An 11,154-nucleotide genomic window follows, 5' to 3' on the forward strand; every position below is an offset into this window, starting at 1 on the left:
TATTGATATAACTAATTGCCTAGCAGTAGGCCTAGTTTTTTAGAGTCAAAGAAACTACAAGGGTGTTGTTGAAAAGGCCATGGTTGGTCATCAAATTCAAATAGAAATGCTTATTTTGCTGTTCCGTACATCCTAAACTGGAGCGCATTTTATTTACTTATAAAGATATTTAGTGTCGTATTGGAATGCATCGGCATAGCCGCGTAGGTCGAATAACGGGTGTAGAAAGGTCATCGTCTTCCCACTCTGTCATTTCTGGATGAATTTTATGATGAATGTCGGACTCGGAACACCGATGGCACATTTCCAAAAATTGTATTATCTTCAATACACACTGGTAACTCATCTGGCATCAACTTGTGCCCGATTAGCCAAGGTTGGGCGACAGCGCCCTTCGGAAAAGCCAAGGTAGCATCTGACATCGTCTGACTTTTGCCCAGATCTCTCTAAGGGCATAATTAACAAACGCAACAACACATGGACGTCAACCAGCAAGCTAATTTCATGTATAATTTTGATCGTCAACTGACCATTTGGTGTAACATACAATCGTCAATTGTAACTCAAAGTCGCGAAAACTATTGAAGCAAAACCAACACACGCGGGTTCTATAAAGCCAAATTGCACTGTCGCATTGCTGTCGCAAACGTAGTAAAAATATTCACACATAGGCTAGTCGAAAAACCTCACAACCAAGCTGGTGGCACGTGCCATTTGGTAAATAAGCCAAACGCACAGCAGTTACGGCGGAACTCACAGCAAATAGCATCAGCGGTGGCGACATCTGCAAACCGAACGGGATGGCGCTTCGAACGGTAGAGTGATACTACAGAGACATATATATAGGACCTTGGGCTGGAGACTCCTATTTCAGATAATCAGTAGAAATATACAGACAAGAATTATACTTTGATGTTAAATCTTATCAATGAGCCGCATATTTTCAACTTTATAGACAACAATGCGGTGAGATGTTGCATAACTCACCATCATCAGCAGCAGCAGCAACCAGTTTAATAATTACACATTGCAATTGAAGAGTTACGAGAGGCCACTGAAAGCGTATCGAAATAATAGCAAAATTGCCATGAAAATAGCACCAACACTGGCTCTGAAAACCCACAAAAATAAGTGATAATCAATTGGGAATAGTTATAGTATCACCTAACATCGCAAAAATGTTTTCTTTTCAGCCAATACCTTGGGTACAGTGTTTGATTACCCGCCCCCAAGACATCGGTATCTGTTACGGCCGATTAATGTAAAGTGCGAAGTGTAGGCTGTAGCCTCATCTGAGGCACCGATGACAACCGTAGCATTGACTCAATAGTTTTCCACGAACAACGATACAACACACTGACCTATCCTAGTAATAACTGTGACTACTGACTGACCTAGAGCGGACATATTACTTACAAAGTTTACCAGAAACTCTGATTTGGTCACTAACAACAGAGGTAATGTCATCTCTCACACACCACACAGTCGTACCTACCAACAAGCACCATTGAAAACAGTGCTGAATGTGCTCTCACGAGTCACGAACAACACAGAGTAATCACTCATACAATCACGCTGACATGGTGATACACTTATACCACGCCTCGACAGGTTCCATGCCCGTCAGTTCCTAGCAGAAAGGGCTGAGAAGATAGGCCGTTGAAGGGTTCCTCGACAGTGGTACGTGTGCTACTACCGATTGGAGGCAAACATGGCTCTGCAGAGAGCCGGGTGTGATCGTAGCTGAGGTCTTATCCTGACTGGTAGCTAACTGGCTGACTGAGTTTGATTACTCGGTTACTCGGGTGACTGTACTGTACTCTAATAACCTGACTCCATTGACTCAAAACTGAACCCCAATCAATCCCAGCACCCAACATCCAGCCATCAAGCATGCAGTTATCAGCCAACCAGTCGATGCCTAACCATGGCCAGCCTTCGAGGAAACGGCTGTCATAATTAGTGCCACTAAACATTGACTGACTGGGTTATGGTCGTATTGGCACTAATATAATGCTTGTTGGAATCGGGATAAGTCCAACAGCCAGCTTTATCGTCATACCACCATGACAACCTGAACAAATCCATCCTGACTAAAGACACATCCTCCAACTTCATATCGATCCACGTCTTTCGCACAACCCATCGTCTCTAACCACCTCACTCAACAGAACATACCTCCCCTTTCACTGCGCAGAATGGACTCGCCCGCGCTGGTGGCGCCGCTCAGCGGAGACCTTCAGAAGCTCAGCACCTGCGGCTTCGTCTCACCAATGCACTTTGTGATGCTGCGTAGAAGCCGGACAAAGTTGGTGTCCTTTGGTTTCTCTAGGCCTCGGTTAGCTCGTGCCTTCATGACGGCTACGAACTCCCGGTTACTAAGCTGCCCGTCATCTGTGAAGGTCAGGGGTCAAGGCCAGAGGTCAAGGGGTCAGAGGTCAGGGGTTGGGGTTACAGGTTAGCTGTCAAGGCTAGGCATCAAAGTCAGAGGAAGGACAAGACAAGTGGTAAGGTCTGAAGAAACTCATAAATTCGGAAAACATGTCTAAAAAAGGTTACAAGCGTGCTGTGTCTTCATGGCTGTGCTGTGCGTGTGTCTTCTAGTGATGATGGTGTACATGACTGCAGCGGAATAGAGCAGATTAGACCAGATTAGACCATATTAGAGCGGATTCTCGGGAGTGGCCTGCAGGAGTCCGTACAAAATAGGCAAAAAAAAACTAACAATAAACACTTTCAAGTTGCTAAGAGCACTGCAGCGGGAGAACGCACCACAACAGCACAACTTAAGGCTCTCTAAAGTAGACATCTCACCAGACAAATGAACATTAACACAGTCTCCATTCCACTGACACTGGTCGCTGTATGTGACGCCACTCATGACGCCACCTGTAAACAGCTGCTGGCGCTAGCACTTACTGTTGTCGTCGAACAGAGTGAAGACGATGTCCACCACATGGTCGGAGAGCTCAACACGTGCCACCGTGCGCGCCACGTGCTTCAGCGTCGCTGTGGGTGGCACACGTGTTATTTAGACACGTGGAACGTCACAGTACGGGCATCGGGGGCGGGGTTATACCTGTATATGAGACACAGGACTCTACGGATTTCTGAGCTATACTTAGTGAGTCTATGATAGCCATCGTTAGTCACCTGGGTCTACGCAGAGGGAGTTATGGTCTACACAAATCATATGGGTCTCCATGAGCATGCCGAGTCTAGACTTAGTGATATAGATCTCTCGTTTACAGCAATACCTTGGAACTATATTGCTCCATGACCCTGTGTAGGTCTACGCTCGTCCCTCGGTTATACACTAGTAATCAGCTGCTGCGACTATGTTCTAGCCTAGTCACCTGGGTCAAGGATCTAATCTAGTCCCCTGCATCTAGTCCCCTATATCTAGTCTAGTCCCCTGTATCTAGTCCCCTGGGTCTAGTCTACTCCCATGTGTCAAGTCCCCTGTATCTAGTCACCTGGGTCTATGGACGCTCCCGCGATATGGTAGAAGGTCAGAGCCGTATCCACATCACAGATACTGTTCAGTAGCTTGCAGAAGTTGTCCGTGATACTACACTAGTCCCATGTATCTAGCCTAGTCCCCTGTATCTAGTCCCATGTATCTAGTCCTCTGTATTTGATCTAGTCCCTGTATCTAGTCACCTGGGTCTATGGACGCTCCTGCGATATGGTAGAAGGTCAGAGCCGTGTCCACATCACAGATACTGTTAAGTAGCTTGTAGAAGTTGTCCGTGATACTACACTAGTCCCATGTATCTAGCCTAGTCTCCTGTATCTAGTCCTCTGTATCTAATCTAGTCCCCTGTATCTAGTCACCTGGGTCTATGGACGCTCCCGCGATATGGTAGAAGGTCAGGGCCGTATCGACATCACAGATACTGTTCAGTAGCTTGTAGAAGTTGTCCGTGATACTAGGGGAGAGCGGGGTCATTTGGCCGCCCGGGTCACTTTTGCCGCCCCATGCCTACGCGTTTTGACGGTCCCGAGCGATTATTTTTGAATATGGCACCATCCGCCGTCATTAGAACTACTTTGGAAAGAAACTAAGGAAACTCGGCGACGCCCATTTTTTTTTTTAGAGCCAACGATATTTGAATTTTGGCTAAAAAACGTAACTTTTTCTTTTTTACGAAAAGTTGCATGGTGTCCCTTATTTGGGTAGCATCAAAATCTTAACTCTATTGGTAGAACAATCTGGTAATTCAGGGAGCTGTGTGACCCTTTTGCAAGTTTAAGTAACAATTTTTGCTTGTCTGCGGACCTCTTTTCCTAAAAATGTCATATTGGGGTAAATTGGCCGCCCCATACGGGGCGAATTGGCCGCCCAGCGACTCAGTTGATTTTTTGCCTAGTCTGCGAGCGACGCGCTGCGCTGGCTAAGTTCTGCCACTGAGGGTGGTAATGCGGCGCAGTCTAAATGCAAGGGACGACCTAACCAAGGTGTCCGCTGATTGGCTTTCGGCACCCGGCGACAGATGGTGAACCCGGGACGTCACATCGACCTCTACCAGGTGGCGCCGATTTTTCGTCGTGCCTAAGACGCCACCTTCACGCGGAAGAACATCCTTAAGGGATTCGAAGCGGCCTGGATATCGCCGCTCAACCGGGATATCTTCGTCGACGAAGACTGCGCCGACGGCGGTCTTCGCACCATGTGTCGCCCCAGCGACGGCAGATCAGCACGCCGCGGCCCCGGCCGTGCTCCAGCCGCCAGCCTCGGCCGTGCTCCAGCCGCCAGCCTCGGCCGTGCTCCAGCCCCCTGCCGCGGCTGTGCTCCAGCCGCCAGCCCCGGGGCCGGCCGTGCTCTAGCTGCCTGCCGCGGCCGTGCTCCAGCCGCCTGCTGTCGCCGTGTCTTAGTTGCTTGTCGGAAGCCCAGAATCCATCCGACCACTTCCGCAGCTGCGCATCAACGTTCGAAAAGCCGGTCGGAAGAAAAAGCGTTCTAAAATCATGACTAGCAGCCCGGAGCGGACGGCTTTGGAGGACGAGCAACAGGCACGTATGGCGAGGAGCAAAAAGCGGGGTCCACAAGCTGGACCGTCGAACCATCGAACGTCGGGAGCTGGACCGTCGAAGAAACAGGGGCGCAAAGGTGAAAAATAGTGAAGCGCAGTGATGACTGGACATGTGTCCATGCCGTCGGAGCCGTATTTTACAGTGGATGTGTTTAAGTGCTGGGTCGAACACGGGGCCTGCTGGAAACATTTTTATTTCGTGTTTACGACAGAGTTTGAAATAAACAACTCGTGCACAAAGGACTTTTTTGCAGTGCGATTGTCGTCTAAAGCAATCTACGATTTGGCAGCCATTACAGTTGACTGTTGTTATCACTGGGCAGTGCTCAACTCATGAGTCGTAAGCTCGTAAATCAAATGTAGCTCCTCACTTGCACTGATTAAAATGAACCGAGTTTAAGCCTAGTCCTTTGAAAAATTATGGATTTCAGGCGAATCAAAGATGAGCCACAATGCATTTGTGTCTCATTTGTGTCAGCATTGGGGCACCTGGATCGTCACATCAGTCATGCATCGAGTCAATTCAGAATTCATGAGTTAAGCACAATCTTGGGCGTCAATATTTCAGGTTGTCTCAGCTCTGTAATGGGTACATTTCTGAATCACATGCCCGGCCAAATGACCCCACTCCCCCGGCCAAATGACCCCGGTACCGGGGTCACTTGGCCGCCGTGCAGTCTTTGAAAGAACGATTAATTACTACCGAAACGAGATGTCCCGGCATGATGCAAGTAATAGGCCGGAACAACAATTGAACGCCCCACACCCCTCCATGGAGAAATCGACCAAACGCGCACTCGTTTTCTCAAAATATCGTTTTTACAAAAGGGCGGCCAAATCGCCCCGTTCTCCCCTACGTGATACTAGAAGTTGTCCGTGTGTATGACAATTCTTCCTAGAAATTTCCGCGATCTGTACGTACCGCCTGTCACTCTTGGTGGTAGTGAATTGAAGTTTGTTGACTCGTACAAGTATCTTGGATTTCAGCTTACTAACAAAAGCACCAGGGCTGATGACATGGAAATTCATCAACAATATCGTAATTTGTGCTGTCGTGCGAATTCTTTGAGTCGAAAATTTGCAATGTGTTCATACTCCGTTAAGAAGTACCTGTATACTACCTACTGTTCAAATGTCAGTTGTGTGCACCTTTGGCACTCCTTTCATGCATCTGTTCTAACGAAATTCAAGGTGTGTTTTAATAATGCTGCCAGGATGTTTCTTGGCTACGATAGGTTTTGCAGTGCGTCTAATATGTTTGTTCAGGAGTGTTTACCTGGCTTTGACGCGCTGTATCGTAGATCAGTGTGGAACTTTGTGTCACGTCTTGCACGATCTTCCAACAGGATTGTGTTGTCACTATTCTTTAGTGACTTGGCCTACACTTCCTTGATAAGGAAAGCATGGTCCAAGAGCTTGTATGGAAGTTGAGATTGAGTTATATTGGGCCTTGGTTCCCTAGCTGAGTGGATGCCTCGTTTATGGACCTAGAGTCTGCCAATAAAGGGATCTCTCTCTCTCTCTCTCTCTCTCTCTCTCTCTCTCTCTCTCTCTCTCTCTCTCTCTCTCTCTCTCTCTCTCTCTCTCTCTCTCTCTCTCTCTCCCTCTCTCTCTCTCTCTCACTACACTAGTCCCATGTATCTAGCCTAGTCCCCTGTATCTAGTCCCATGTATCTAGTCCTCTGTATTTGATCTAGTCCCCTGTATCTAGTACCCTGGGTCTAGTCTACTCCCATGTGTCAAGTCCCCTGTATCTAGTCACCTGGGTCTATGGACGCTCCCGCGATATGGTAGAAGGTCAGAGCCGTATCGACATCACAGATACTGTTCAGTAGTTTGTAGAAGTTGAGGTAGTCGTTCTCGGTGACACCCACCGCACTCTCCTGTGGGGGTCAGATAAGGGTCAGATCAGGGTCATATCAGGGTCAGATCAGGGTCCGATATAAGGGTCAGGAAAACAGGGCCTACTTGGGACCAGGAGTAATACTGAGGTCAGAAAGTGATGAGCCATTATTCTGAGGTCCGGGGATCCTATGAGAGTAGGAATTGACCTTGGACCCATGGAATCACGGTCAACAAGTACATACATACGCTTAACCCCAATCAAAGTTAAACCAGTAAAACGCCTTTTGGGCGAAGAACGAGCGAGCGAGATAGTGAGCCCTGCACGTGCGGAAGGGCGAGAGGGTACTTCCAGCGGGCTTGTGCAAAGCACCCTTCTAACCGGTCGCTAGCGGTGTGACAAATTTGAACGCAATCGGCCCAGCCGTTCCTGAGATCTGGAAGCGGCATTCTGCACGTGCGCACGTGCAAACGGGGTCCCAACTGACTTGTGCACGGCACCCTGCTAACTGGTCCCCAACCGTGTACCAAATTTGAGCGCAATCGGCCCAGCCGTTCTCGAGATCTGGGAGCGCCCCCTGCACGTGCGCACGTGCAGTAGCACCCTAACCTTAACACATGCAGATGAATTATCTGATGGAGACCTAACTGTGTACCGAGTTCCAATTCAATCGGCCCAACCGTTGTGCCGTTATTGAGGTTGCAATTTTGGGGTTCTTAAAAAATGCCCAACTTTACCACGCGCCACGTGCGGTGGTTGGCAAGAACGCATGGTGGCCATCACACCACAGAACTTTTACGTCCAAGTGACATTCAGTAAAGAAAACCGCTTGTCAATCGGATGTCCCGTTCCTAAGATATTAGCTTTTGAAGAGCGTCCCCACGGCCGGCCGGCCGGCCGCTCATACTCAGGATTTTCCCTTAGGGACAGTATCATCGAAAAAAAAAATCAATGTATGGAGCTGATTTTTTTTTACTAGCATTTCTTATTTTTCTGAATCAGAAAAACATAGTTTGAGGACCGAACTCGGTGAAAAATATTTTTCATGAGCGAGTCATTTTCATGAGCGAACCACCACTACAAGCATGGCCGCCACTTTGGAAGCCTGCGAAATTACTACAGAACTGGCGCAGATAATACATTATTGACGCTACGCTTACGCGGCCGCTCTTCTGATTGAGTTGTCGTTGAGATCGAGACTGATCAGATGACGTCATACATATACGTCATACATTGGAGGGAGATTGTGATTCAAGCTGGAGGAATTCCTTTGTTGAGCCGCTTGAATCCGAAGGAAACAGCGGAAATTGCCTACGACTATTTAATGAATTTAACGGTGATGAATAAGTGCGAAAAACGTTTTGGCTTTATAAAATTTGATGAAATGACCAGGGTAAAAGTTTTATTACTGGCGGTCAATTCAAAACGGCGAAAACATTTAACCCTCGCCCGCACATGCCATTTTCCCATCCTAGAACGCACATGGGGGGGGGGGTGGTTGCCACCCCCCCCCGCGCCATTTCGTTCCTGTTGGAGATAGAGCTTAGCGGTAAAGACCAAAAAGATTCTTTGGGAAGAGACGAATCCAATGATACCCAGTTTTACCTTCTCAGGTCAGCCATTGACCTTCCAGGTCAGGTCAAACTAAAAAATGTTGCTGTTTTAGGTCACCGTTGGATATCAAGCGCGCTGCTTGTCATATACCGATGACGACGCCGTTTTCTGGTGCCAAGCCAGCTAGAACCTCTTTGTCACACTACCCGACCAGGTTTTTGCTGCTGAGGTCATCTCAGGTCAAGTTAGGTCAAGGTCAATAATATGTGTTTGTATGTCTGTGTGTGTCTGTGTGTATACTGATGTGTGCACCGATTGTTTATGTGTCCATATTACATGAAATCATGATCTGAGAAGCTTTTACCAAAAACGTTGTCAAAAAATTTCAAAAAAAGTAAATTCAGCTTGCCTAAAACGCAATTATCTTAGATGACCTAGGTTGACCTTGACCCTGATCTTGACCTCTGTACATCGTCGAACAACATGTTTCATGATAGGTGGGAGGTAGGATTGGCATAAAAGGCCGAAATCAAGGTGTTAAAAGCTCACAAGGCCCATAGCCAACGCAAGATGTTGAGAATTGGCCATTTGGGTCATGACATGACCTGAGAAACAAGGTCATATCTCCGAAACCAAAAACCACAGAAACTTGAAATTTTCAGTGGACATCAAGAAAGGATAGAGGAGCAGCTATACGAAAAATCAGCCTTCTAGCTCTAAAAATGTTGAGTGCAGAGCAGAAAGACTACCTGGGGGGGGGGGGGGTGGCAACCACCCCCCCCCATGTGCGGGCGAGGGTTAAACAGTGAAGATAGTGAAGCACGATTCAAAGTGTAGTACACCTTTCGTACTTTGAGCGGCGATAGCGGGATAACGGTGTGGAGCTTCGAGGATCGGTCTTCAGTTCCCGGACCAGAAAGGTGGGGCCTATGCAATGTCAAATTTCATCAAAATGGTGATACTGTCCCTTTAATTCAGTACCAGTATAGCGCCTTTTGGGGCGACTAACGGAGCGACCGAGAGGGTGGGCCTTGCACGTGCGAAATTTCGAGGGGGTACCTCCAACTGACTTGTGCACGGCACCTTACTAACCGGTCTCTAGCGATGTGCCAAATTTGAGCACAATCGGCCCAGCCGTTCTCGAGATCTGGAAGCGGCACCCTGCACGTGCGCACGTGCGAAATGGGTCCCAACTGACTTGTGCACGGCACCCTACTATCTGGTCCCTAACCGTGTACCAAATTTTAGCGCCATCGGTCCAGCCGTTCTCGAGATCTGGAAATTACCCCTGCACGTGCGCACGTGCAGCAGCACCCCAACTCTGGCACATGGATATGCAGTGCATAGTGGGTGCCCACCTACATGCCAACTTTCAGCGCAATCGGCCAAGTAGTTACCGAGATATTGCAACAATTACAAAACTGACACCTCTTCGTTTTGCACGTGGCACGTGCATAAGGGGTCACCCACATGCATCGGGAATAGTCCAATACTTGGTAGAAGGAATGAAGCTACCCTACAAAATTTACCGCATGTAAATCGGTCAAGTGGTTGCTGAGATATAAGCCTCGCAAAAGCGTCCGCACGGCCGGCCGGCCGCTCATACTCAGAAATTTCCGTTAATCTAAGGAAAGACTCCGCTCGCTTCGCTCGCTCCGTAACCAGTATAACGCCTTTCGGGGCGACTAACGGAGCGAGCGAGAGGGTGAGCCTTGCACGTGCGAAATTTCGAGGGGGTACCTCCAGCTGACTTGTGCACGGCACCCTACTAACCGGTCTCTAGCGATTTGCCAAATTGGAGCACAATCGGCCCAGCCGTTCTCGAGATCTGGAAGCGGCACCCTGCACGTGCGCACGTGCAAAATGGGTCCCAACTGACTTTTGCACGGCACCCTTCTAACCGGTCCCTAACCATGTGCCAAATTTGAGCGCCATCGGTCCAGCCGTTCTAGAGATCTGGAATCGACCCCTGCACGTGCGCACGTGCAGCAGCACCCCAACTCTGGCACATGGATATGCAGTGCCTGGTGGGTGCCTACCTACATGCCAACTTTCAGCACAATCGGCCAAGTAGTTACCGAGATATTGCAACAATTACAAAAGTGACACCTCTTCGTTTTGCACGTGGCACGTGCATAAGGGGTCACCCACATCCATCGGGAATAGTCCAATACTTGGTAGAAGGAGTGAAGCTACCCTACAAAAATTACCGCATGTAAATCGGTCAAGTGGTTGCTGAGATATAAGCGTCGCTGAATCGTGACCACGGCCGGCCGGCCGGCCGCTCATACTCAGAAATTTCCGTTATTCTGCGTAAGACTCCGCTCGCTTCGCTCGCTCCGTAATGAACTCGCTCGCTCGCTGCGCTCGCTCGCTCGTAATAACACTGGGGCTTGATTGCCGGTAAAATACAAGGAAAGGAACTTTACAGCCAGGTCACGAGCGGAGCTCAAGTCTAAGACAGCGACTTTAGCTGAGGGAGGTAAAGCAGTCACACTCTACTGATGAAGACAGAAGTTAGGGGAATAAATAAAGGAAATTCGAGCAATATATCAAGAACCACAGTGTCGGACGCTCTTCTACCGTATCATTTATCCTCGAACTTTTCACTACCACCGCCGCAGAAATTCATTACATCCCAAAACGCAGTACGTAAGGGGCGAAGCGCCTTGTAACAAATACACCTTTCATCAAATCATAGTTTACCTACTCCGTTGTTGT

General features: G+C 48.4%; 1 protein-coding gene across 1 annotated transcript; it reads right to left on the bottom strand.

The window, feature by feature from the left end:
* Positions 1-300: 300 nt before the first annotated feature.
* Positions 301-3,952, bottom strand: LOC122376668 (calcium uptake protein 1 homolog, mitochondrial-like). Its single transcript, XM_043356576.1, has 3 exons — positions 3,838-3,952; positions 2,920-3,009; positions 301-2,394 (listed from the first exon to the last, which is right to left on the bottom strand). The coding sequence occupies exons 1-3, from the start codon at positions 3,950-3,952 to the stop codon at positions 2,240-2,242; spliced, it is 360 nt and encodes a 119-aa protein (XP_043212511.1). The 3' UTR covers positions 301-2,239.
* Between the last annotated feature and the right edge of the window lie 7,202 nt (positions 3,953-11,154).

Source organism: Amphibalanus amphitrite, unplaced genomic scaffold, assembly GCF_019059575.1.
Source record: "Amphibalanus amphitrite isolate SeventyFive unplaced genomic scaffold, NRLGWU_Aamphi_draft 002232F_arrow, whole genome shotgun sequence".
In the NCBI taxonomy this organism is placed as follows: domain Eukaryota; kingdom Metazoa; phylum Arthropoda; class Thecostraca; order Balanomorpha; family Balanidae; genus Amphibalanus; species Amphibalanus amphitrite.